The sequence below is a fragment of the Acanthaster planci genome, linkage group LG04, assembly GCF_054643075.1.
Source record: "Acanthaster planci isolate LZ-2023a linkage group LG04, COTS_SCS, whole genome shotgun sequence".
Classification (NCBI taxonomy): Eukaryota; Metazoa; Echinodermata; class Asteroidea; order Valvatida; family Acanthasteridae; genus Acanthaster; species Acanthaster planci.
In genome coordinates this window covers 20,945,311-20,972,829 of record NC_141780.1, presented here as the reverse complement: position 1 = coordinate 20,972,829, position 27,519 = coordinate 20,945,311, and the positions used below count along the sequence as shown (strand labels likewise).

Sequence of the window (27,519 nt, the reverse complement as noted above, 5' to 3'; positions counted from 1 at the left end):
TGGCTCTAAGGTCGCAGGAGGGCGCTATAGTGGAGAGTCGGTGGATGTCAGAGGTCAGTCACATGTGCATGCAGCATGGCATGCATGGAGGATGAGGAGATGGACTCGTGATGGAAGGGGAAGCGAAATTCGTTGTCGGTGCAACCGTTGCTACTGGATTTGAACGGACTGCACTCGATGAATGCACCGAGAAACTTGGCTGTGATATCAACGCCTCTGTTGGTCGAGGCAAAGTTTACTTTGAAATCCGTCGAAGCCAATTAAAGAAGGTGAACAAAAGTTCCTTCTATCAACTGATCAGTATCATCATGATCATGGTTGATGGAAGGAACACTTTTAGTATTCAGTGTCAACTTAGATTATCAGCTGTCAATAGTTTCAATTATGGAATGAAACTTGTCTGAAAAAACCTAAGAGTTTTCTAAGTAAATGCTTTGGAATTTGGTGAACTAAATTTCACTTTTTAGGACACGTTATCACCTGACGGCTGTTATAACATTTTAGGGGAAATTAGTGTTGTTCGTATATGGAACTCTTTCCTCAATGATTAAATCAGCAGATCACTACTGGAGTTGAACCATGAATCAATTCCTGATCTGCTTTTACTGTAGTCCTACTGAGTGCATGGAGCATTGGCACTCCTCATTTTCGAATTTTGCCTTGGATTGGTCAACGATATTTCAAGAACTCAAAGTCTATGAAGTCACTACTCAGTCATACCCAGTGTGAGTATGATGAAGTAATGACTTTGAGTTCATGAAGTAAGTTACTGTTTTCTGGCATGGGGGAGTTAGAAACTCTTTATCTGTGATGATGTACATGTAGGCCTACATGATGTAAATCATTTGTGCTTGCATGACTTTACCTTTTTGTGCGTAGGAAACCGGGAAAGTCCAATTCCATATCAGGCCATCACAATTTTTGTGTGCCAGATACTAACAAAATGAACACTACTCTTTAACCAGGCAAGATTTTACTTGCCCCATTGACACATTGACAGAGGATGTAAATTTGAAAAAAAAAATCTGCAATACGCCCATTGCTTTTTGAGGAAATACCTCCCGGTATGGCAAAATTGCCAGTTATACATGTAATTCATTTATAAGGCATTGACGAAATGTGTCCAGAGTATTTGACTGATACCTAGTTTACTTTGTTGTCTTTTTGTCTTCCCCAGGCATTGCATCTTCGAACCGTCAATCATCTCTTTGTGGTCGTCAAACAGTTGAAGGGCCTTAATCTCTGTCAAGGAAAAGTAAATGTGTAGTCCAGACAATGCTGGCCTGTCTTTCACTTAATGTCATCTATTAATGCAATCTGTATAAAGATTAATATTGCGGAAATGGTATAAAATGGTTGAAATCACAAATCTTATTTACGGTATGCAGCTATTTGGCACAAACACTATTCAGTAATATTGATAAAATTACATTTTTCTCAGTTAGGATACTTACAGTAAACTTGAGCCTCCTAGATTGGAGTAATTTCAGAGGTCTTTCAATTTTAGGGTTTGTCACCATTTTTCTTGGCACACTTACTGGGCGGGTACAGGGTGACCGTACTTGACTTTGAACGTCCCCTCTCCCTCTCAATCAGGATGAGTCTCTTCAAGAGCTCTGCAGTCACCTGAGCCACTCAGACTGGGTCCATGCTCTGGATGCATGGATGCATTTCCGAGGAGTTCACTTTGTCCCAGCCCTGCTGGAGACATCCTCTCCAACTCCAAGCCAGGACACCTCAGATACTCTTGGCACCGTCAATGACAGGGTTACATCTTCACAAATACCCTCGAGTGAAGATTCGGACAGTGGATGCAGGCCACCGGAAGACAATTCTCCCGAGAGTTCTCGTCAGGCATCTGAGGAGCCCCTCCTGCAAAGCTCACCTTACCTGCCCACGTTCAGAGTGACAGCGCACCGAGTCGGCGACAATCACAGCTTCTCCTCACAAGAGGCGGCAGGCAAGCTGGGAGAGTACCTCGCCCAGCGATATGGCTGGCCAGTCAGGCTGAAATCCTTCGAGATGGAAGTCCTGGTGAATGTCACCGACAACGACGCGATGATCGGAATCAACTTGACCGAGGAGAGCATGCACAAGAGGAACATTGTGCACTTCGGTCCCACAACGCTGCGCTCAACATTGGCCCACTGTATGCTGAGGTAGCGTAACTGAACAAGTGTATTAGATTCTTTGCAAGTCCAAGATCTGTCTAGCTCTTATCACAAAACCGCACTTGTAGCAAATGGAATGACATGGCTATTTTGATCTTTTGCCTTAGGTTAGGTGAGCCACAACCAGGTGACGTCATATGTGATCCTATGTGCGGTGGAGGCTCTATACCCCTTGAAGTAAGCTTTTAAAACTAAGAGCAAGAGTGAGGCAGAATTATTGTCAACCATAGGTCAAGCAACTCCCCTTAACCCCTTCGCTACGGAGGACTGTTACTACCGCACCATTATGTGAGGATTAGTGCATACCACACATACAGTCTATTCACCATGCAGCTGCTGGTTCAATGTGGGCCTGCTGCTGGACAAAGCCCTCCATTCAGGGCATACCACAGCCCAGCAGTCACTGTCAAAAGAATTCCGCCATGAAGGGGTTAAATTCAAGGTGTTAGTCAGCACGTATTTGGACCTAGATCACAGAACACAGTTGCATTCCTGGTTCACAAAAGACTCTCTCTTACTTGGGTACATAGGAAAATCTAAAATGAAAATCGTTGTACAAGATGACAGATAATGAAAGTGGTGAGAAATGCAGCCGTTATCACTCACTGTCACTCACGAGTATGGGTGACAATGCTTCAACTTGTAATTGTGCTTCGACAAAGGCAGTCAAGGGGACAGAATTCTCATACGCATGCTCTGTTTGGGAATATGTTGACTACTATTTTAACCATAGTTCATTTTCAAACTTGCTCCAAGATCTGCCCAAAGCCGTCTGCTGAAAAGAGACTTTGGAATTGTAGATGCATTGAAAGTTTCGACACCACTTTTACCTGTACTTGAAAGTTTAACCTTTACCTTAACTCCTTCCACGATCCCACAAAATCTACCAAGAGGCTATTAGGATTTTGTTGGATGTGGAAAAACAGAGCCCGGCCACCACTGCTTGACATGTGGGTTGTTGTTAGGAAAGCTTTGAGTTTATGTTTCCACAACCAAGGAACATGTTGCCGTGTTTGTGCATTGGGGGAGATTGTAGAACCATTCTGAAGTGTCTGAGTGCAGCGTTTGCTGATGACTTTGGGCGAGCACTAAGTGTTACAATTTCTAAATTCTCCTAGGCTGCTCAGAACTGGCCATGTTTCGTCATGGGTGGGGACAATCATGATGTAGCTTGTCTCTACGCAGGCGGAAACGTCTCAGCCGTAAATGAGAAGAGACGATCAGACGGAAGGTACTGAAGGATATCTAGGCATGAATTTGACTTTAAAAAAAGAAAAGAAAAAAAGTAACTCTATTGAGCGAAGGTGTATTGTGATTTCACTACTTTACCTTTATCTGTTAGCTCATCGTCAGATGACTTAGATTTTTGGTAGATGTTAAACAGATTTATCGGGCATGCTACTTTTCCTCGGATCAGCTGATTTCCTCATTTTTTACTTCACACTCATGCCATTGAAAAGTGAAAAACACTGTACAAAGTTTTGTAAGGATTGGAATTTTCTCATTTTTTTTTGTCAACGTCCAAGTTGCATGTCTGATTTATAAATGAAAAGAGCATAGGGCATTTTACAAATGGCTTGGGGAAAGCATGTCACGTCTTGACCTTTCTCAGAGTTTGACAGTTACAACTCCATCGTTTTAAATTTTCATTTGCTTGCTGGTCCAAAGAAGAAAATCTGCAATAGCAGAATTTTTATCGTCATCTCTCTCGTCTTCATTTTGAATTTGCGTAATTAACCCATCCCATTTCCTCATTAGATAATTGGAGTTGGGTTTTTTTTTCTAGGCCTGGAGTATGTGTGGATGTTCTGCGATGGGATGTTACCAACCTCCCCCTACGCACCAATTCATTAGATCTCATTGTGTCTGACATGGTAAGAATACAGCTTACATTTGTTGGACATCAGTAAAGGTATGGTTTCAAATCTGCCTTCTAAAAGCAATGCATAAAATTGTTTTAAAATAGTTAGGTACCTTAAATGAGGTGGTACAGTGATACAAAGAGGGTGCATTTAACTGTCAGGAACAAGACAGAGATAGTTATAACACTACAGTCTTTAAAACCACTGCAGTGCCATCGAACCATACATAAGCAATCACAGGTGAAAACTAGATTGAAAGTGCATTTTGACGAAAATTGTAGCTTATTACTAATTGCTTTATACTGGTTCCAACCTTACCCAATTCCCACCCCCAAGAGGGGTCAGAACAAACAGTAGAAGGCATTTTTGTCTCTTTGACAATGTTTTAACAATCTATTTCTCATGCAAATGGACACTGAGTTTTAAAGCTCACTGACGTTAATAGCTCAATTCTCATTTTGTCTTTGATGTAAAAATGTGCGACCCTGTCCTGTGAATCTACCAGCCGTTTGGAAAAAGGTAAGATCACCTGGCGATAACTTTTCATCTTGCATGGATGGGTTTTCAAGAAGAGGTGTAACTTTGGCCAGAAATACATTTTCTGAGAGATTTACTTAGCAAGTGTTCATTTTGAAGAGGTGTAGTTGTGAGTGATAAATGCTGGCTTCTAGCAATGTCACACCACAAGATTCCTTGCAGGGTTTGGAAAGTCTCCTCTACTGAACCACCTTGAAGCCCTCAAGCCTCCAAATTTAGTATTTATACCAATGCTTCTAGTTTTTGTTTTTTTCTTTACATCAGGTTCAAATTGGTTTCTGTTGAAGTCTAGATTATAGGGCCACATAAGACAGGATTTGAAATTTGAGATGCCGCTTCCCCAATGATTTTTGAATGAGCCAGGTTATGACTTTTTTCATCCAACAGGATTGGGAGCCGGCTGAACAACTGGGAGCTGTACCGACGTAGCCTCCTAGAGATGGGAAGAGTGTGTCAACAGGGTACCGGGAAAGCAGTGTTGCTCACACAAGACAAGAAATGCATGGCTAAGGTAAGGTCAGGCCATTCAGTTTTGAAAAACCTCCATATACACATTCGGATTCCAGTTTCAGGAATCCTTTTTAACTGCTTAACACCGGGTAAAAAATTCCCTTGAATTACAAGCTGCCGGGCCGTGCTTTATGATTTTGATTTTGACATTCGTATTCACCATAATTTTATTCAAAATATGCCATTGTTATGTTTATTATGGTGTTACATAACAGCTTCTTTGTTTGCCTGCAGCCCTGCCAGGAACGAAAAAACAATGGGCAGGCTGGGCGACGTGTTCGTCGGCCAGGCTGGCCGAGAGCGCTGCGGTACTTCATGACATTGTACCTCACAATAGGCGGATTGAAGCCTATGGTAACTCATAGCAGTCAGTCCTGTCCCCAAATAAGGCCACCCGGCTGTGTGGATCAGAAGATCCCCCCATATGGGGTCACCCGGCGCTAAGGGGTTAATTAACAACTTAGCAGAGAATAGTCATAACTTCTATGGTAGTCGTATTAAATGGAATATATTGGACATAGCACATTTGGACAAGACATGTACAGGGTAGCTTCCTATTAACCTTAAACACCCCAAACCCATCAAAATCCATTTCCACCTTTTGGCGGATTTTGTTTGGACTCAGTCCAGAAAGCCTGAGGTGACCAAATATTGATAAGTTATGATGGACTTGGTCCAGGAGGCCTAAGCATTGCCGAGGCATTCAGTGCATGTTGTCATGGCAACAGCACTGAGGATGCCACGTAAGCCATCTGCAATAGGTCCATCAGTGAAGACGATCATGCCAGTGGTAGATTTCTTAGCAAGAAATGCGGACTGCAAAGGGAGAGTTGGATTTTGACAGATTTGGTCCAGTGACTAGTAAAAGACACTACAATGCTACAGTAGGGCGTAACAAAGAGCATGATTATAATCAATTTTAGTATTTTTTTGTTTATTTTATGACACTTTTCACTGACCAGTATGAATAGAATATAAAATTAAACGGTGCAGCCCTTAATCTGTAAACAGAAAATGTTTTTGTTGTGAAGCCATTATTTGTTTTAAAATTAATCCATGGCCTACGTGAAAGTATTGTCAATTTTAGAAATGATATTTAGCAATTGTACGTACTCATGCCAAGCTGTTGTTTGATTTGATTTTCTTTTCATGATACCTCATTTTCCAGATTCTTCAGAAGGTGAACTCAGTCTGGAAGAAGCAGCTACAGTTGACCATCAACATCGGCGGACTGTTTGCATGTGTCTACGTCCTGAAGAGATGTAAAGCCAAGGAAATTGCCGCCGAGAGCCCTGGCGGTAGCAGCGAACAGGAAGGATCGAAGGAGTGAAAGAGGAAGGCCGTTGGTTTCAATCACCCAGGGGGCGTTCAAGCGAGCTACTCACGTTAACACAAGTACTCCCCCGAAGCGCACAAACAGCAGGAGTACGCCCCACGGATCAGCGAGAGTATACTCCCCGTCATACTGGAGTATACTCCTGACCTGCGACACATCCTCACTCGTGTTGACAGGAGTAACCGCGCGAACGCACCCCTGTTGTCCAGCCAGGAGTAAACTCTTTAGGCACCATGCCAAAATGTATTTGATATAGGGTCATTATGCCAAGTGCCTCAACCTGTCTGCTGTCCAATCTCTGGAGGAAGTGGATATAGCTTGGTTTGACACCTGACTAACATCTGTCTGGAACGCACCATGAGCACACACAGGTTCATTCGTGCTTAGTGCAGGCCGCACGGAGTGTGTGAAGGATTTCTGTTGGAATCACAAATGAACAACACTCTAATTGGCACTGGGTGCCCAGTTGAAACAGTTGCAACCAATCTCTCTCTCTTTTTTGACTGCGAGGGGGTGCTTCTGCACAGAGCAGGTAGGCTTAGAGAATAGCCAATGCATCATCACCTGTGTGACCTCAGATGTTGGGTCACGTCACACATTTGCACATGAGCACCGCCTTTCATGCATATCCATGCTCGAAACCTTTGCTCCTGAAGACCACAGGAAAGGATTGTCACTGTTTGTGGCAACCAATAAAATCTCTGTCTGGCTACATGGCTAAACACCCAACTGCAAATCTCGAACCAAAGTTTTGGAGGTGGCCAAACTTGTTGGGGGGCATGGCTTCAGTGCCCTCCCCCGATCCACCTTGACATATTAAAAACCAGATTGTGCACTGCACCATGAAATACAGTCTATCATCTAACAAAATTCACCATCCCTGCACAAAACTTGAAAAATATAAACACCTACTCAACGATCATACGTTCTCCTGCACCTCCGACAGATAACACCAGACTGCTCGATCTCAACAACTGGTACGCACACCAGAAGGCAACAAATTGTTTTGGGGAGTGATGTGTAATACTGTGATAAACTGGCAAGATCAAAGAGTGTAGTAGATGTGTTACGGACGGGTGAGGAAATCCTTGCGCTTCACTAAATTGACTCGGAACTGGTCATTGAAATAAAGTTTGACTGGTAACTTTAAATATCTTTACTAATTTCAGCTTTTCAGCACTCTTGTCGGACATAAGATCACATGCATTGGGTCATCGATGTAACATGTGGATCTTGTGCTGTAGACATAATAAAAAGAATGGGGGAAAATGACAAAAGTGAAATTCCATTAATCTGAATACAAGCCACTAATGAACAAATGATATCCACAAAGTCTCATTATCTGAAGTCAATATGTATTTGTTTTATTACATTAACACTCCATAGGTAATACATTATAGAATTGTTATTCATTTAATAATACTTATTAATTAGTACAAGAAAAACAAAAGCTAATGCAAACGGATTATTAAACTTAAGCAGCTACGTGGAAATGTAAATACAATCGTACAAAAGAACCTTGAAGTTTGGTTGACAATACCCTGTACTGGAGTTGATCGATGAACTGTCCTTGGCTTTTGTGTGTTGAATAAAACATGAGTTAGCTACTGTACTGTCATTCTTAAAAAATAAAGTCGAGGAACCCAATGGCACTTCTATTGTGTAACGAAGTCAAAACTTCATTGTCTCGGAGTTTGCAAGAATGATACAAAAACAACACTGTGAGCAATACTACGACGTCTGCCTTGGTATATAAGTGTCAGAAAACAATTTGGAATTTGGCTCCAAGTCAGCCTCAGTTAATCTCTGAGAGCCAATAAACACTGGGCTGTGGCTGTGGCTAGCCACTGTGATGTGCCAGTGGTAAAACCTGAAGTCATGGCTTAGGAACAGTGAACACATTGAGCTATCCCCCTTGTACATGTGGATCGGTCAAATTATGAATTATACATGTATGCAAATCATGTAGTTTAATTGAATGCTCAGTTGAACTTGATCGTCAAGGTCAAACGTAAGTGCTTCATATTAGGAACCTTACTAACCAGTAATAAATTGAAATTCTGTTTTGAAAGCAATATTACGGATACATGACCATCAAATTGGAAGTGTCCAAAAGACACAAATGAACAATATAACAATACACCAATTGACCTAAATTCATCAAAATATTCTGTCAACTGCACTTGCTCTTCAGACTTCAAATTCAATAAAGATTCAATATGGTTTGTTTCATTCAATACCTGTTTTCTCTCGAACAGTGTGAACCACTATGGAATAATTTGGTCCAGAAGTCTTGATTTGACCAACATGCAAACACATGGTCAATTCCTAGTAGGACTGTGCGTGGCCTCCACTATGGCTTCAAGTGAATGGATTCTCGTCATGAATATGCAAACCACAGTCCATTGGCCAGTTTCAGGTTTTTTGTCAGCCAATACCAGCCTGAGTCCAACAGTAAGCAAACTACCATTTTTGCCTCCTCCCCGCAGCCCGATATATTTTGGTCGGCTTGAACATCAAATGGTTCATTTTCAATCGCTTGGAGGAATTTTTCAATATACCATGTGGCCACTGGTCCTGACAACACTTCAGCAACCTTACAGAAATTTTCAATTATATACGAGGCACTGTCTGTCAATAATTAAAGTTTTTTACACACCTACAGGTACAAGAGCTCTACAAACAAGCCCAAGACTACAGTTAATTTCAACTACTGGAATACCAAATAAATAAATAAATAGTACATTTTAAAAAGCTTCTCTTTAACACTAACTGCCACAGTGAAAAAAGGCCTTCGAAGAATTCGATAAAATGCCAAAGGGAGACTAGGATGATTAAAAAGATAACTTTTCGTTCGAGTTACTTGGACGGAATTCATCAAGGTGACTGGCAAGTTTTTTTATTTGAGGAATCTGAGCACCAACCTTAGATTTGGATAAATAACTGCAATTTTAAGATGAATCACCCTGGAGGGAAAGAATTCAAGCAAAATTTGAGAACATAAACTACTCAAGCTCTAGGGTGGACGTTTGAAATTTGGAACAAGGTGACATACAATGAATGTATGAGATATAATTCTTCATATATAAAACGAAAGTTATTTCTGTTTCAAAATATCAACAAAATATTAGTACTATTTTCATTTTTCAAGACATCGTTTTTGACAGTGACTGCCTCATTTAGGAAAACTGATAACACAAACTGTCAAAATCGGAACTTTGAATAACTGGACAGTGGAACTCTAGAAGTCACAGGATTAATTTGCAATGTGATACAAAAAAGACACATTTTTGTAGTGGTTTTAACTAGCAGTAACAAAGCCTTGTTCGAAGATCTCTCCCAAAGTTCTTATCCAACATCAGCATCTTGTAAATGTGCCTAAGCAGGATCAATGGAATACTAGATCAGCAAAGGCCTTATCAATTTTTCATTTTTTATTTAACCAGGGTGACGCCTTACTAAAAATGAGTTTTTGTAGGGCACATTTACAATTTCAGAAGTCTTAAAGGTATAGCCAGACCTTATACCCGTCTGTCTAAAAAGGGATAAGGTTTCATGCTCAAGGACAGCAAAAAAAATACTGTATCCACTTTTTTTTGCTTAAAATAAGCAATGCTCTGGGTAGAACTGTGGGAGGCTTTTGTCAAGAAGTGGAAATTGTTAATGAATTGAGTCATGTCCCTGCTCTAAGCTATACCAGAAAAACAATCTAGAGCCCATCTATGACAAAATATACGTCTCTCTTAAATACTGCACCAAGTTCAGCATTTGTGGCCGATGCCGCCGTCCATGAAACTATATTGCACAGTTTCAGCTGTTTCCCAATTAGCAAGCTGCATGCCAGTGAGTTTCAAAATCAAGTTACCCTCTACAAAATTCATTTCATGTGCAGCATGAAATTCGCCATGTAACTTCAGCAGTTTGAGCTGCAAATCTTGTGACAGTTGAAGACATGTCAATATCAGTGAATCTAGCCCCACTTCATTTTTCCCCCCACACTAGAATCTACGGAGACATCATGGCTGCATCTGTGAGTGATAATTATTTTGGCAAAAGCAAAAATGGTCCAATGTTAACTTCTATTCTTTGCAGCTCTAGCAAAGCGAGGTAGGGACAATTCTATCCGAGAACCGTCCCATAATTTATGAGAAAAATGAAAGCAAAATCACTGGCAATCAACTGAACAAGAGCCCAGGAGAGAATACAAGCACTATCAAGGAATACAATTAATACACACACACGCAAGGCGATTTCAGTCCATTAAATATAATCACACACAAGTTGAAATTCTCTATCGGACTAGTGACATAAAAGCTTTTTCAAGGACAAACGATAAATACTTCTCAAGACTACAAACTTACAAATGATTACAGCAGGAATCACACACAAGCAATAGATTTCAGAAAATGTACAAATGGTTATAAACATCAGAAAAAACCCTCTGGGTTCAGAATAGCCTTTTTTCAGACAAAGTAGTTCTTTCGGAGTGTGGCAAGGTATTGGTTGTTCTCGTGCCGGAGGGGAGAGTTGTAGCCATCGTAGCTTCGACTGAGTGAGCCTGTCCGCAACTCAGTCAGTGTGGCCCCAACATCAGTGGGTGCTGCAAAGGACAAGAAATAACAGCGTCCTAATGCTACCACTCAATTAGTCTGACAAAAGAAAAGTGGGGCTCTCAACAGATTCTTCATGAGGTCACATCTCATAAATCACAATTCTGCTAGCAAAGAAAAAAACTGAACGCTAGCCTATAAATGTACAACTAGGACACAGACTTGGGTCTTGACACTATGCAAATCGTCATTCTTGAATAAATAATAATCAAAGTGAGATATTTCCAATCAAGTGCCTGTCTGTCATTGGATAGCTTTGACCGTATCCAACAAAGTCCATGTAGAACAGCAGAAACCAGACAAATGAAGCAGACAGGAACCTACCTGCTTGCAAATGACGTGTGATGCTCTTGTCTAGCTCGCTCCACACCTGTGAGGAAGAGAAACAAAAGTCATCTTTTCAAAAAACTGTGAACCAGACGGGCAACGGCATTAGACTTTGGGATTGCTTGCCATGTAGTAACAGCATTTTGATTGGTTCTCATATACTGAACACCAGTGACAAGTCACTAGAGAAAACATATCCAAATAAATCTCATGAAACTTGACCAGAGATCTGTGAAAGAGGCATCTAAGCTTTCCCCGATGTGGCAAAAGAGAGAAAACAAATCACAACACCCCGATCAATAATTTGTAGCCTTGACGTGTTAAACAGTTCTGAGCAGCTTCCGCAACATCTTTGCCCAAGTTAATATTTTGCCAAAGTAAACATTTTCCGAAATACTGCACAACCATCACCCAAAAGACTGTTTTATACAAATACTGAACTTCCTAACACTACCAAAAAAAAATCACAGAAGGTTTCCCTTGACAACAACGACGCCATCAGAATTTCGCAGCCTATTTGGAACAGTTCCTGAAGAAAAAAGCAAATGTAACATCATGAAGAATCTGTGAAACCAGTGTTTTTGGTTCACAAGCATTTAAAGGAGGTTTCAAGAGCTCAAAACTGACCTTCTCTGTGATGGAGTCGATCTGAGGGCTCTGGGCTTGCTTCTTGGGCAGGTGTCTGGGAGATAAATCCAGGCTCCCGTCCAGCATTTGTCTATTCCGTTGCTTCTGTAACCTGGACGGAATACGATCATCAGAATGTGGCATGGTCAAAAGCAACAAGATTTAGCAACATGGTGGAGTGAAATCGGTTTCTCAGCTGTTGTGCATGCCATTGCTAGCTGCAATCGGAAAGTCTTGATGCTAACAATGCAAACAGTGGGCAACTATGACCAGAGTTGGAAAACAGTCAACCACTCAATCACACATCAAAAAGAAGTCGGGTCGTAAGCCTAGTCAGAAGGGATGCCTTTTGTTCTGCAGTTCATTGGAATAGCTTGTGACTTGAACTTGAGAATGAATGACCTGTGATGACTTCCAATGACTGGCATTGACAGTGATGTCAGGAATGAATATAGATGACTGACAAATGTAGCTTCACAGGGGACACAGTCCCAGGAAACTACAAGCTTATGCCTGCCAAAATTCTGGTTAAACATGTACCAAGAAAGAAATGAGCGACAAAGAAATGTGTCAAACAACATTCGTGAACGAAGCTCATCATTTAAGTACCAAGACACTGACTCACATGTTTTAAACTAAAACAGGTTCAAAGACCCTACTGCCATATATGTTGAATGGAAATGCACATGGTTTACCTTCTTTGAAAAAATACAATTTTACTACACTTCATGATTCAAACATTTGGGAAAGCATCTCATTGTAACTTCTGCAAGGAAGATGTCGTTTCTTTTCCCTGCAAACAAACCTTTGGCCTACTTCAGAATTGTTTTCGCATGACACCTACGTAAATTTGGCCTGTGTATCCACCAGTTTATCCTGGGCTTTCTCCAGCTGAGTGGTCAACTTGTCCTGCTTCTTCACTGCATCTTGGTATAACTCCTTCAAGACAGAGACAGGGTAGGGTTCATTTAGGTTCAGAGAGCAAAATGCAGAGGTGCTGTCAAATTAGATCTTGCCCAGCGACAACATGGCACTGTTCCCGTCGTGTGAATCCGACTGTCTCAGGGAATTTCAGTCTGTTAAATGTCTTACAAGTCACTACAATTGCTTTGGAATTACTTGATCTTAAACTTCTGACAAACAACAGGAATAAAGGACTTCTTTCCACTAGTTTGCAAACCAATAACTCCCACAGTGTGTAATAAAACGTAATATGTGTTGTGAATTTCCCCTTCTTATTCTGTAATATTTCAACATTTCTTTCTGGTGTACCCAACCTTGAGAACGATGGCAAATAACGGTTGGCTCAGATCTCTGACCCCCCATGTCTTAAACTGTTGGCCTGCTATGAAAGAAAATGTTAACTTTTTAGGATTGTGATTGCAATACCCTACCTTGAATCTAGCAACTTCTACCTCCATGGTTTCTTTCTGTGCGAGCATGTCATGGTAGCTGCTACGTAATCTACCTATCTCATTCTACAAGACAGAACACCAACATACATTTGTCAGATTAGTTAAAAGAAAATCGCTACATTGCTTGCATTTGGGGTACAAATCCTGCCTTGAAATGTATGGATTTACACACTCATTGAAGCTACATTGGGGGACTTTTTGTCTCTAGCATTTAAATGCAAAGAGGGAGATCACTATGCCACACTGTTGTTTATGGTTCAGTTCACTTTAATGTTGTTTCTATGTAAGTAGAGCAAGAGTTGTTAAGATGGCAGATACTTTATGAATGTGCATTATATAAAAGGGAGCTTCGGTATTTCAATCTTGGAATAAAATTGCAATCTTACAAATGTGCCACTGAACAAGCTAACATAAACCTGAATAAATACGCTGGTTGGTTACCGACAAAGCAGACAGTAATTTCCATAATAAGAACAGTAACTTGCCTGTGAAACACAACAAAGCACACTTTCGATCCCAAATCATCCATATTTCGACTTATAGGATGACAAGAAGTTATTCTGTTTCCATGGGTATACTTACCTTCAAATCATTAATTGTGTTTTCTTGCTCTTTCCTCAGCTCATTCTCGTTGGAGTTTCTTAGCATCTCCAATTTCTCCCGAGCCTGAGACTAAACAATATAAGAAAATAAAAATGTTTGGAAAAGATGGTTTTTGATTACCATTGGTGTCAGAAATACAATCTTCAATGTTGGGAAATCTTGGACACAAACTGCAGCTGAGTAGTTTTACAAAGAAATAAAAAATTTTCAATTTTTTTTTGTTTCTTTTCATATTTACTTTGGCAGCAGCCATTATTTTGAATATACAGACATGTCTCATCCATATTCTTTCAGCAAAATTCCACAAATTACAATAAACACTCCGAATGGCTACAGAAACTTCCACACAGACCTACCTGTTCCTCCAAGTAAGTGTTGACCTGATCTAGTTTCTCGTTCAATTCCATCCTTGCCTACAGAATAAAAAAGTAAAGCTTCAATAAATTTTTTAGTCTCAAATAAGAAGACGTCACTTCACAAAGTAAAATGCAATTCCCTTCCCTCTGATCAAAATTTGTACAGATCTTTAAGATGCAAATAGACATTCACTGAATTTTCCCAGAAAATTATCAATGTTAATTGCATTATGTCCAAAATATGCTTGATAATACGACAAAAAATAAATTGATTCTAACAGTGCTATCACATAATTATGGTAAATAAAGTGGTCACATTTTATCTCTGACCGTGGTTGAAATTGTATTTCAACGGCAGCTCACAAGTTATTGCTTTTTTATGTTCTCGGATGCAAATAAAAATCCACTGCCTCTTCCCCACTCCAAAGTTGTATCCACTCCTCTGCCACTACTCATTTCAAACCAAGTTCTTTGGTCACATGATTCCGATGCCGACCAATACTGACAGCTGAATCTTGCCAGCTAGACTTCCTACCTGAGCATCAAGCTGTTGCTTGTATTTCTGGAGTTCTCCTTTGTCTACAAAGTTCTGCTGAACCAGTGTCTGTAGAAACAGAGAACAACAACAAGACTCTTCAATCAAGTTTCAAGTTTGTGAAACAGTCGTGGCTGTCCTGACAAGTAATTTGAACCTTAAACTAACACGTTAATTCATCCCTGATTACATGGTGATGTCATAACGATATGCATATCTAGAACTTAAAATTTACGTTCGTAACAGGTTTCGCGTTGAAACAATGAACCATTTCGAACATTTTTAGATGGAGTTCCATTTAAAAATGTTCACCGCAGACTCAAGCGAAGTAAAGGCCAAACAAAAAATGTTGCACAACTCCAAATCTTTTAGACCCAAAATTAAAATCCAAAAATCCCTTATGACATTACATTTCTGAGCACATCTGGGAATGAGTGGCTACATTCACAACAGGTTTCAACTTTGCACATTTTACCATGTTGAAGAAACTTCTGTTGTCCAGAAAAAAAGAACAAAAAAGAAAAGAACAAATAACACATGCAGAATCAATATTGACACGTGTTGCTTTGTAATTCAATGAGTGACAGGTGTTGCTTTGTAATTCAATGAGTGACAGGTGTTGCTTTGTAATTCAATGAGTGACAGGTGTTGCTTTGTAATTCAATGAGCGACAGGTGTTGCTTTGTAATTCAATGAGCGACAGGTGTTGCTTTGTAATTCAATGAGTGACAGGTGTTGCTTTGTAATTCAATGAGCGACAGGTGTTGCTTTGTAATTTTTATTACCTTCATCTGAACCAATTCATCTTCTAGCTTTCTCTTGGCCTTCTCTAGCTTGTCTTTACCCTAACGCATGAAGAATGAATGGAATGATGAAAATGCCATCAGCCATTTCATGAAACCTCCTACCTTGGTGGGACCCTAAACTGGTGCAAAGCATTGTGGGATGGACTTGAACAAAAGCACAGAAACTGCACGATGCCAAATGGTTTCCAGTTTCAAGCTGCATCTGAGCAAGGCTCCCACAACATTAATGCTGGATCGTGACAGAGGTGACCAGTTTGTGAAAAAATCAAACTGCAGGGCTTGAGATGTGCCACAGTTGAACAAAGCAAATCCAAACTGTTCTTTCATGTGAGATGTTGCTTAATGTTGAGTAATGGTTGTGCTGTCGTTCAATGTTTTTGTGCGTTTAATTTTCAAAATTACTTATTTCTAATCGCACAAGCAAAATCAAGCATTTGCAAACGGTATGAACCTCTAACATAAATTTTTTAAAAGTAGTCGTGGGAGGGCAAAAATATGTTCCCTTGAATAACAGACATGAGAAATCCTACCTTCTCGTGGGTCTTTGCTGATGACAACTCTGGAAGTCACAGAAATCAAAGTAGAAAATGTGGATGGGAGAGGCAAACTCGACAAAATGACACGCTTGAACTTTAAATGTGATTACAAATGTAAAAAGGAATGTGGCATAGACATATGCAAAGGCCAAAGAAATAAACAAAAGCCATCACGTATTGATATTACCAGCAGGACATGTAACTTTCACTAAAATGCACAAAACAGTGGGGCAAGTCTGGATCCAACTCTTGCTGAAAGAAAGCAAACAGGATATTGCGTACAACGGGGATACAGAGCCTGGATACCATACCTTGTTGAAGCTGCCGATTTTGTTTCTCCACATCCACCCTCACTGAGGCTTCTCGCTCCAACTGTTGATTCAAGTCGTCAATCTACAACAGACATTATCAATCAGTTCTCATTCCAAAAATGCTCCTCTAACCTCACATGAAATAAGAATGTGCTCGTGGAAGTAAAGACATCTTTTACTGAATTTTCCCCTCAAGTTGCTTCATGAAATGAAGCAGGCTGAAACTTCACAGGTGCATTCACAGGCACTCGGGTATAAAAACACAGGCATGTGTTTTGTTTTACATTTCCATGATTTTTTTGGTACCATTCGACTAACTCCTGATGACATAAGCCAAAAAAAAATACTTCATCCGTTCTATGAGCTCAGCAGCACAAGGCTCCTGCTTACTTCCTCACTAACAAAATTGGTCAGTGCATCGTCTTCTATTTTGCAATCTCAATGGTGCCCCTGCACTGCCGTTATCTATTTGGGCTGCTGTATGGACCAAAAACAAGCAGCAGCCGTGTTCGTACGGCTTGAATTGCGGGCAGCACTAAAGGGCTGAAGGAGAACAGAGTGGTGCCAGTAATTACGGACACTCCCCTCTCTAGTAGGCGGGCGTTTTCGTGAAAGACTTTTTCTGATTTGAAATTCACAAGTCTGACTATACCTGTCTCCGTTGTGTGGCCACTGTTGCTTCCATGTTCAGCCGTTCCCGCTCAAAGCCGGTCTGCAAGGTGTTGAGACGCAACTCGGGGACTTCCAAATCCTTCAAATTAACACAGAAAATTGACTTCAAAACTGAGATGTGAATTATTAATTTTCTTGAGACTCAAACAAGACTTCAGGCGGGAGCTGTCCTTGGTGCTTTTCTGAACATTTCTGTATAACAATAATTCATCTCATTTTGAAGACAGCCCAAATTAGGTTTTTGTTTTCCTCACTCTAGGAAATGAATAATGCCACGGTGTTCTGTTTTGTTTTTGATTTTTTACCTTGAGTTTTTTCTTGGCTGTCTTCAGTTTGGCCTTCAAGGTGTTGATCTCTTGCTCCTGAAGTTGTGTCCTGGAAAAAGCAGGTGACATTTCATTATAGACAGAACTGCCATGCAGTGAAAGCACAGATCCAATGTTACTTCATCTTCAAACCGAGGCTGCCTGCTAATCTCGACACTCAGGGATGAAGGAAAATGATGCACGAGTATTACTCTCAGATCACATCCCACATGTCCACCTTTCCCCCATCTTGAAAAAAAAGCATGGGATGCAAGAGTATACTCCTGGCCTGACTGCGAGTATGCTCTCACTAATACTCACAGGTCATGCTCCTGCCATGCAAGAGTGTACTCCTGGCCTGACTGCGAGTATGCTCTCACTAATACTCACAGGTCATGCTCCTGCCGTGCATGCTCTCAGGAGTGTACTCGTGGTAGCACAAATAACGTGCTTGAACGCAGCCAAAATTACAAGACCAGAAGAGAAGAGACGACAGTAGTCAAAATACAGAGCTCGCAGGATCGTGGAGACTTCCACACAAAAACCAGCTCCCCTAATGGAGTGACTTGACAAACATTTAGCGACCACACGTAAGATCAACATGAAAAACTTTTAGAGAAGGAGTGACTGATTCAAATCAGTCAGTGGTACATCAAGTCTTACTTCTGCACTTCATTCTGCCATCTCTCCTCGTAGCTTCTCTTCAACTCTGCCATCTTACGGACTTTCTTCTTTTCCTGTAACGTGAATGAAGTCCAATCAGTTCAGTTGTTGCAGAGATATCTTTCATTAATACTTTGACGAGTGCTTCGCAATTGCAAAAACTCTGCAAATCTTGTGTTTGGGCCCTTATTTCTTTCCTTTCCCAACTATGGGTACTTGTATTTTTGTTTACAATGACAAAGTAGGAAAGTATGGTGGTGGGTAGAAATTCTTCAACATGAAAAAGCTGCGGACAGAACTGAACAAAAATCCTATCAAAGTTTGGTGCAAAAGCTAACCTCATCCACTTGGGCCTGTACCTCTGTCTTGGCTCTCTCCAACTGGGCAATCTGAAATGAAACATCACATTGCAAGATACAATCCTTTATAGATGTCCAGGCTCATGATTTTTTGTACACGAGGACGCCCCCCAATAATGGCAGCATCCAGGCCCAATTTGTACAATAGCAGCCACAATGCCTTTGCTTTTACATGACATGGAATGCGATTTGATCATGTTCTCATGTCCACCATGAAGGAACTTTGAGTAAGGGATGCAGTTGTTGCCAGTAACTTAGTGATAAGTGGAAAGGTAAAACACTTGTAGACCAACACTGTCATCGGAAACTCACCCTAAGCCCAAGTCTTGACCTCGATTTGACCTCCATTTCCCAGAGTCCTCTGTGGTCTTCGGCCTCTTTGGCAAACAGACTCCGATTGGCTGTCTCCTCCTGTACAAACAAAGCCAATGATTTCTCATTCAATGTTTGTCCTTTTGTTCAGTTTTATTTCTGGGAGTTACAGTTTTGTGGTCGGACCAAATTTCACTTCGTACTGTGAGAAGTAATTTTTTTCCTACGGAAACTGTCCCTACATCATGGGCCACAAAATGCGGATTATCCCATACTGATAGATAAAGACTTCCAACAATGCAGCATAGACACAGTTCAATCTTATAAGTCCAAAACTCTCACCAAACCCAAGACTACATTTACACCAGACCTGCCAACCTCTAAGATCACAAAACTGTATTCTGAAAATCCAAAACTTGTATTTTTCATTAAAAAATCATTCTTTTAAAAAAATAAGCATATTCCTCCGTGATCGGTATGACTACCTCTGGATTGGGTCAACAGTTCTTCGTGCATGAAAATAATCCCGCGAGAAATCCATTATCGCGGTTCTTAGAGGAGTTGCCCTCTTCCCACCTAAATTGAGCACGTTTTCAAAATATGAATTCTTTGTTACAAAGAATGTACATCGCATATCCAGGCTTTTGGATTTTCCAGGTGCAGATTTGAGTCGCCTGCCTGTCTACAGTGTATTCCATCCACTTCCATTACCGCAGATTTGTAACTTGAGGATCGGTCTTGTCAAAGTTTGAATCCAAGTCAGAGCTTCTTTGGACAACTTATACATGTGTGTTGCACTGACATTGTGCTGAGTTTATGTCCCCAAATTGTTCGAAGCGTCCATGAAATCTCATACAAAACAATGCAAGTAGAGCATGTAAGAAGCACGCGATAATTGCCCCGCACTAGTTGTCACAAAGCCCTCTAATCGAGAAAGCGAAAATTTACTACCCTTATTTCAAGCCGCTAATTTACGATGAAATGTATGCTACCACACGTGATAGTGGAGATCGATAGTAACTATTTCCGATGATGCAGGAACGGCTGAAAGGAGTCCCACTGACACATATATATAAATATTGATATTTCATTGACAGCCAATCACAGCACAATGATTACATGGTTCCAGGATGCAATTTACACATGAGACCTGCGCTTCGAGCTGCACCGAAAACTGCCTGCACTATACTGTTCGCTCTCACAGCGTACATGTCCAGTTATTTCAATCATGTGAATTATACGGCACTCCATCCTGTAGTGTTTCAGAGATTGATGCGAAAAATTCCATTTTACACTCTACGCTCGCAGCCGTTTTTCGAGTATAATGTAAACACGCGACTGTTAAATCACAATTTTTCCAAGCGTGTTGAAATGGCCAAAATCCGTATATTATGGGGAAAAAAACGTACAGTTGTATTTTCATTAAATTCCCGTAGAGAATAGGGCATAAATCGTACCAGTTGGCAGGTCTGTTACATGAATGACTGGTGTCGAAATGGCCCAAATCCGTATATTATGGGGGAAAAACATACAGTCGTATTTCCAATAAATTCCCGAAGAGAATAGGGCATAAATCGTACCAGTTGGCAGGTACGATTGTTACATGAATGACTAGTTTTCAGAAGAGCTCTTGGAGAGAGACAGGGAACAGAGTTCTCGGATTCAGAACCTGATGCCAGGACAAGAGCTGAAGGAACCGAACATCAAGCCAAATTTCACACCGTGAAAAGTGCAGATGTCTCCAGTAATTTCCATTTGAATTGCGTTGAAAGCTTTGTACCTGCAATTTTCCCTCCATGCGCACTGAGGTTGTTTGTAAGTTGGACACCAAATCCTCCAAACTCATTCGCATCTACAAAGGAAACAAATGGATCAAAATTATTCAATGGTGTCTTAATGACCCCCTTTCAGAATATAAAGAAACAGCTTTGGCTATAAAATGCCAATTGTAAACCAACATGACAATACGATGACATCATCAGCCTCTTGACAATTCTGTAGCTTTGATTTCTACAGAGATACACCTTGGAGTTTTTAACTGAAGCATTTTTCAAATACACATCTAATTCGTTTGAACTATACCATGTACCACTTGATAAAACTTGCACACTTAGATTTTACATAACACGCAAGCAATTTTGGATGCAGGCAAAAAACGTCCATAATTGGCTAATTATAACAAAGACCGGTGCCCACATTTATCTATGGTCTGAGAACTGTCTCCAGATCTCATCTGATCCAGGTTCATCACTGTGTTCTTAACGTCTCATATGGTATCAGCCTACATGCATGAAATGACCCCACATCCAACGTGTGCATGAACATGAACTTGAGAGTCAGGCAAACCAGACGACATTCAGGGAAGACCCTTCACATCTCGCACAGTAACTGAGGTTTACAACCTCCACAGACACCAACCTATGGGAGGTTACAACCTCCACAGACACCAACCGATAGGAGGTTACAACCTCCACAGACACCAACCGATAGGAGTTTACAACCTCCACAGACACCAACCGATGGGAGGTTACAACCTCCACAGACACCAACCGATGGGAGGTTACAACCTCCACAGACACCAACCGATAGGAGGTTACAACCTCCACAGACACCAACCGATAGGAGGTTACAACCTCCACAGACACTAACCGATAGGAGGTTACAACCTGCACAGACACCAACCGATAGGAGGTTACAACCTCCACAGACACCAACCGATAGGACTTTACAACCTCCACAGACACCACCTGTACCCACGTAGGAGTATCAAACCAGGCCAGGTGGCTTGTCTGTGCCGTCTGTCCCTCACCTTGTTGGAGTCTTCTACCTCTCTCTTCAAGCCATTGCTTCTCTCCTTCTCCTGCTTGATGACGGCTTCCAGCCGGGCATTCTCCGTCTCCAGGTCTCGCAGTCTCTCCTCCAATTCGGACTAGAGTTGGAATAGCCAATGTCAATGAGGTGATTTCTAATTTGACCAGACACCGTATCTTATATGTATGTCTGTTCAGATACGGTACAATGAGTACAGTGGACTGACCAGGGCTTTTAGTTCCTTAAACTGTTTTTGAAGCATACTTTGGGCAACTCCCATCAGCGCTTATAAACGGTGCCACATAGATTTGAAATTAATTTGAATTCAGGTAACTACTACTAAAAGTCATTTTTAATGAGATTTTTACACTCATCTTCAACAGAAAAACAGGTCAGATGATGTGTAAGACTTAAGGTACAAAGTGACCAAATGATTACAATTCACTTCAACAGCAGATTCATAGTTAAAAATTATGTAAACAAAACACTTCCTTCTTAACTGACTAATGAATAACCTATGTGCTTCATATTACATGAGATTGGAAATAAATTGCATCTCCACAGAATTGGCTTCGACTTTTCTGCGCAAATTTTATGAAGCACTTTCCTGTCCATCAAATCGCAACACGCTACTCAAAGAATTTCAGCATCACACAATTAGATGGCAATGTCACGTACGGACAAAAATTTAGTTAGTAAGTATTCTTAAGTACGACTAAGTGTTAGTCACAGAGTGAATGGGCTTTTCTGTCACTGACCTTTCTCTGCAACGAAGTTTGAGTAACCATGAGTTGTTGGGATGTGTTTAAGTTGTTCCGCTGTGTCTGCATCAGATCTGACTGTAAGTCCTCCACCCGTCCCTCCAGGGACCGACGATCCCTCTCCAGTGAAGTCAGCTGCAAGAGTTACAAGGGTCAAAGGCCAGCAGGCTTAATCCTCAAATCGTTGGGATTTCTATACCAAAAACCAAAGGCTGTACCACACGGTGCAAAAACTTTTCAATGTGACAAGAAACATTCTCACGCAGATCCTGAGAATTACCTTTTGCCTACTCATTTACATGACAAATGGACCCAACAATTCAGAAGTCCGACAGAAAACCTCTCACTGAAACCCTCTTTTGATACCAACTGTTTATCTTACCTGATCCTGCAACTGTTTCATGTGGTGTGATTGCTGCTGTTTCTCTCTTTCAAGCTCGCTCTGATTCTGAGGAGGGACCAAAAACGTAGCACAAATCAAATTATAACAAACTGCATTCCGTCAAAAGTTAACTGTGCCAGTACCATGCTTAACACACAATGTACCCTTTCATTCAGTGCATATGGTTGGCAAGCTTGCTACACAATGTAAGGCCTCCATGACAGTTCTTGTGTATGAAGCTTATCAGCCTGGAGTAGAAGCACCCCCTCATCGGTTCAAAAGAGCCGTGTCAGTGGGGAGTGTTCATTTTGCTGGTAGCCATGCGACCAGAATGCTTGCATTTCACAGCTGTTTGTGAACCAGTGAAGTGCAGTTACCACCACAAGAGCCTCCTGTTGACAAAACAATTGCACCCTCTTGGTCCCGCTTGGGATAGATATGACGATCTTATCAAAAAGTCACCTTTTAAAAGCGCCAATTCAATATTATCTAAATTCACCTTTCTGGCAAGGTCTAGGTTTGCTTCTGCAATGGACAATTTCCGTAGAGCATCTGTCAGCTCCTGGGTTGAAGTAAAAATGAAAAAATATGTTGACGTCAAACTAGGCAATATCAACTGTAAAGAGGCTACTGGCATGACACAAGAAACTTCTTTCAACTCGTCCCAATAACCTTGGCGGCTAAGAAGCAATTAAGATACAAGAAGTGAGTGGGTTGCTTATCAGGATAAATTTGTGATCTTTGTCTCATGATAACAAGATCTCACAGATCTCCCAAAATTACATCTTTTAATAAAATCAAAGCTAAAGACTAAAACTTGATATCCTCAAAATGTTCTGATGACTGCAATAAAAGTTGTCCAAACACTAAGAAACATAATACAAGATTCTTATCGCCTGAGTCAAGGGAATAAAGATCCAAATCCAGTCTTGGGTTAAGACCGATCTTTTGCCTGACCTGCTGTATTTGTCGAATCTCCTGGTCCCTCAGACTCCTGGTGTGCTCTGATCGCTGCAACTCCTCTTTGAGTCTAGAAACATTCTCAGATGACGTTGCTAATCTCTCCTCCCAAACACTGCGTGTCTGTGGGCCACCCCCAAACCCCCCAAAAAAGCAACCATTAAACCAGATCCGTCATTGCTCATTTGAACTTCTTTCATCTTGAGCTGTCTAAAAGTTTTCATTTGGATAAAAATGACAATAAAAAACATTCTTTGCAAAGAAGGGGCTCAGAGATTTTCCTTCTTATCAGCTGGTGGAACTGGAGAATGCAAAATTGAGTAGTGCAATCAAATTTGAGTAAAAAACGTATTAATTTCTGAAAGGGTGTTTGGAAATTTTACAGATTTAAAATGGATGACATCACAGACTGATCTCAAAGTTCAATGGCAAAAGTCTTTTGGATCCTCTCACTGGAGTATATGCCTATCCAGGGTCATATAATCAGACTTTTGAAGGGTCTATAGACAGCTCTCTTTGATGACCAAATGGGCCCAACTGATTGGCCCGATGCACTGCTTAAAGGTTGAAATATAGAACCTGAAATGTGAGCGTGAGATTTTCATCCGACCCACCCTGTCATTCTCCGCTTGCAACGTCTTGAGGGTGTTGTTAAACTTCTCCTGGGCATCCATCAGGTCCTTGTCTCGCTGCATCTTCTCCTGCTGGGCTGTCTCCAGGGAGCGACGTAGCTTGGCAATCTCACCCTGGGAATCATTCAATCTGACGGACGTCAAAAACAAAAGGCGAACAATTCAAGAAAAGGAAAGCATCGCCAAAAGAAAGTGATATGATAGCAGGTACAAAGGAATAAAGAGGCAGTTTAGCAGCCGACAAATGATTGTGAACAAAATATTATCAGACTTTTTCACGCACTCTGGTGTAGATGAATAGACAGTTAACGGCAGAAGTTTACAACTAGACCCAAAATTGTTGCACAACAAATTGCTCCCTCTTCTTGGAATTAGTGGGAACCACATCAAATTATGAGCACTGTTCTTGGCGACCTTCACAGATTTGTACATACCTCTCCATCAGTGATTCCATCCTTGCTGATATCTTGTAATTATCCTCCTGGAATCATGACAAATTCTCAAAATCATTTTTCAAGCATCACTTCAGATTTCAAACAAATACTAAATAAAAAAAACATAAAAACAAAACAAATTTAACAGCACAGAAAATTTTTTTTTTAAAGGTGGAAAACATTTTTGTTAATGGAAGCACGTCGGGCGGCATCGGATGAGTTATACCTTCTCCTTTTGCAGCAGGGTGTCGTGAGAGCTCTGCCGCGTGTCTCTATTGTCCAGCTCTCTCTGCAGCGAGGCTAGCTGGTTACTGCGCTCCATGAGGGAAGTACCGGTCACCTGAAGCTGGTTACGGTCAAACCCCCCCCCACCCAGCAAAATGAGAGATACGGGAGCATGGATGGAGGTGCACGGGGGTAAGGGAATAAAAGAGGAGGAGATGATGGTGAAATGAGATGGGTGAAGTGGATCAAATGTACCCAAAGGATGGATGAACAATACAGTGTAAATGGCCCACCAATACAAAAATCAATTTTAACAAGGCGAATTTGAACAGTTAGGGTTTGCTATATCTACATAAAATTAAACTAAGGTCGAAGCAGTTAATCACCATCATTGCCATACAGTGAATATTTAAAAGTTTTGGCAAGAATTCTGAGCAGTGGGCCAAACAAAATTTGTATTCAGCATTGCACAAAGAGACCAGAGGCTGAAAAAATGCGGGTTCAGCTGAAACCTGGGATAATCATTACCGTTTGCCAATTGAAACGCTGCTACAGAAAGGTCTGACGCAAAGACTTTTTGTTTTTCAGAAGAACACAACGAAGAAACTCTATGCACCATTATTAAGCACCATCTGCCCCACAAAGCAACAGACCGATAGAAAAAAAGCAACAAGACAATGCAATCCATTCATGCACATGACTGAATATGATGCAAGAGCATGCAAATAGGGTGCAGCATGCAGCGGCAAATGATGTTACATTCCGGCGGGCAACAGGAAGGATCCCCGAAATTTTTCTGCCGTTAAAATACACTATCATTTTGGTCAGCCGTATGCAGTCAGTGATGGAAGAGCATCTCACCTCTTTTTCCACGTTGCGGACTTTGCTTTCACTGGCAGCGTATTTCTTGCTTGCTGCCTAAGCGAAGACGGCAACATTTTATGATTAAAAAATGAGAAACTTTTTTGGTGTTGGCTCAAAACTTGGGCTAAAATTTAGCTCGCCAACGGGAGCGTGGTTATATCCTTTTCAATTTATCAGTCACAGATTTGAATTAAATTTGATTGAAATGAGAACTTCGATTAAGTAAATACTATTTCACAAGACATCCACTTGAGACCAAAAATTAATCTCGATCACGCTCAGTTTCGTTGATCTTAGCCAGAAAACGACTTATACTAAATAAAACACACTTGCACGTGCACAGCATATTGGCATATTTGGCAGATAAACTTATCAAGGTTCCCAAATGATAGTTGCGTTATCCTAATTCACTAAGCAAATATCCAAACTACCAAGTGCCACATATACTGCCTGTGCTAAAGTCTATGAAACTGGGGGGCCCTGATGTTTCGATTCTAAGTGAGTCTCGCTCCTAAAATCTAATTCTGACAGAGTGCTTAACAACAATCAGCCTACATGTACCTGCACGGCTTCCCTGAGCGAGAGGACTTCCGTTTCCAGCTTGTCTCTATTCCGGCTCCATTCATCTCTTTCTCGCTGCAAGGACCTGCATGGCCATTGTCAAACACAATGACGATTTTACTCAAAGACATTGGCGGTCTCTACACAAAATGAAGCATGACCCGTGTGTGGAGCAAGTCATATGATCACTGGTCTTCTTCAAACTCAGAATTTCAAAGTACAAAATTTTAAAATGTGCTCAGCCAGCTAGGGGCAACAGTTCTAGAAAGGATCTCACAGAAATACATGTATTTCACTAAATTTAAGCCATCACTACGGTACATGTTTTATTATGCATGTTTTTAATGTGCAGGTGGAGCTCCAGCCTATAAAACAAATTGACAAGCCCAAATTGACTCTTTTGGGATTTCAACGAGTCCAACAAGGAAAGATTTTGGCAAACCTCTCAGACATTATGAGAGTTGTGTCAATTCAGCCCATGCAAATGATCCTTTCCGTATCAGAGTGGCCAATGGTTCAGTTTTCACAGACTTGACAATTATGCACAGCACTTGATCAGTCACTTTAAACAATGCATCATGTTGTCAGCGCAGTTTGGCAATCCAAAGGCTTCTTGACCATACAAAATGGCATGATAACTCCGGCCTAAATCAAATTTGAATCTGCGTCTCTGGGTAGATAAAAGCTTTTAGTCAAATCAAATTAAGGCCTTTTAAATATGATCCATCTGAGTATGTAGACGAAGTAGCCGCGTCCCTTTGCAGCCTTCGTGACGGGCTAATTTCATTAGGAGGCTCTTCTTGAAAAAAAAAAAAAGTACATTTTAGTCAGAAAAGGAAACTGAGTGTGCATTATTACATTTCATTTTAAGTGCAAAGTTATCCTCACAGATTTTACATTCAGCATTTTTGCTCAGACTAGTAAAAAAACATGTTCAGTGACTGTATACAAAGTTACACCGTTAGCAGCCAATCAATTTCATGTTTGTACACAACAATGCTTTACCCCTTCCCTACAAAGGACTGTTAATACTACT

At 40.9% G+C, this 27,519-nt stretch overlaps 2 protein-coding genes across 8 annotated transcripts in view; one reads left to right on the top strand and one right to left on the bottom strand.

Annotated features, from left to right (window-relative positions):
• The first annotated feature begins 49 nt into the window (after positions 1–49).
• Positions 50–8,120, top strand: thumpd3 (THUMP domain containing 3). 3 transcript variants are annotated; one of them, XR_015425028.1, is made up of 10 exons: positions 52–269; positions 1,178–1,255; positions 1,597–2,159; positions 2,279–2,348; positions 3,290–3,402; positions 3,958–4,045; positions 4,539–4,552; positions 4,958–5,081; positions 6,249–6,948; positions 7,363–8,120. XR_015425028.1 is itself a non-coding variant. In XM_022241558.2 (9 exons), the coding sequence occupies exons 1-9, from the start codon at positions 111–113 to the stop codon at positions 6,408–6,410; spliced, it is 1,371 nt and encodes a 456-aa protein (XP_022097250.2). In that variant the 5' UTR covers positions 52–110; the 3' UTR covers positions 6,411–8,120. The 3 variants fall into 3 exon arrangements, 1 of the variants encoding a protein (XP_022097250.2); XM_022241558.2 differs by having other exon boundaries at positions 6,249–8,120; XR_015425029.1 differs by lacking the exons at positions 4,539–4,552; positions 7,363–8,120 and having other exon boundaries at positions 50–269; positions 6,249–6,387.
• Positions 7,755–27,519, bottom strand: part of LOC110982821 (uncharacterized) — a 51,425-nt gene continuing 31,660 nt past the window's right edge. For 3 of the 5 annotated variants that reach the window (XM_087135843.1, XM_087135844.1, XM_087135845.1), the window contains exons 32-58: positions 26,484–26,568; positions 25,920–25,976; positions 25,060–25,179; positions 24,834–24,880; positions 24,382–24,529; positions 23,765–23,890; positions 23,307–23,369; positions 22,808–22,873; positions 22,423–22,560; positions 21,663–21,782; positions 20,634–20,705; positions 18,854–18,952; positions 18,521–18,571; positions 18,183–18,256; positions 17,520–17,589; positions 17,195–17,293; positions 16,543–16,624; positions 16,226–16,254; positions 15,675–15,734; positions 14,890–14,958; positions 14,355–14,411; positions 13,978–14,067; positions 13,375–13,458; positions 12,825–12,919; positions 11,981–12,092; positions 11,351–11,396; positions 7,755–11,016 (exon numbers count right to left, since the gene is read on the bottom strand). In XM_087135843.1, coding sequence (XP_086991969.1) covers positions 10,880–11,016; positions 11,351–11,396; positions 11,981–12,092; positions 12,825–12,919; positions 13,375–13,458; positions 13,978–14,067; positions 14,355–14,411; positions 14,890–14,958; positions 15,675–15,734; positions 16,226–16,254; positions 16,543–16,624; positions 17,195–17,293; positions 17,520–17,589; positions 18,183–18,256; positions 18,521–18,571; positions 18,854–18,952; positions 20,634–20,705; positions 21,663–21,782; positions 22,423–22,560; positions 22,808–22,873; positions 23,307–23,369; positions 23,765–23,890; positions 24,382–24,529; positions 24,834–24,880; positions 25,060–25,179; positions 25,920–25,976; positions 26,484–26,568 — 2,296 coding nt within the window. In that variant the 3' untranslated portion in view covers positions 7,755–10,879. The remainder of the gene's footprint in view (positions 11,017–11,350; positions 11,397–11,980; positions 12,093–12,824; positions 12,920–13,374; positions 13,459–13,977; positions 14,068–14,354; positions 14,412–14,889; positions 14,959–15,674; positions 15,735–16,225; positions 16,255–16,542; positions 16,625–17,194; positions 17,294–17,519; positions 17,590–18,182; positions 18,257–18,520; positions 18,572–18,853; positions 18,953–20,633; positions 20,706–21,662; positions 21,783–22,422; positions 22,561–22,807; positions 22,874–23,306; positions 23,370–23,764; positions 23,891–24,381; positions 24,530–24,833; positions 24,881–25,059; positions 25,180–25,919; positions 25,977–26,483; positions 26,569–27,519) is intronic. The other 2 variants (XM_087135846.1, XM_087135847.1) reach the window with 2 other exon arrangements.

Coding starts and splice junctions, on each gene's coding strand:
- thumpd3 (XM_022241558.2), top strand. CDS start 111: ATGGAAGGGGAAGCGAAATTCGTTGTCGGTGCAACCGTTGCTACTGGA. Junction 3,403..3,957: donor AAGAGACGATCAGACGGAAG/GTACTGAAGGAT, acceptor TTTTTTTTCTAG/GCCTGGAGTATGTGTGGATG. Junction 5,082..6,248: donor ACAAGAAATGCATGGCTAAG/GTAAGGTCAGGC, acceptor CTCATTTTCCAG/ATTCTTCAGAAGGTGAACTC.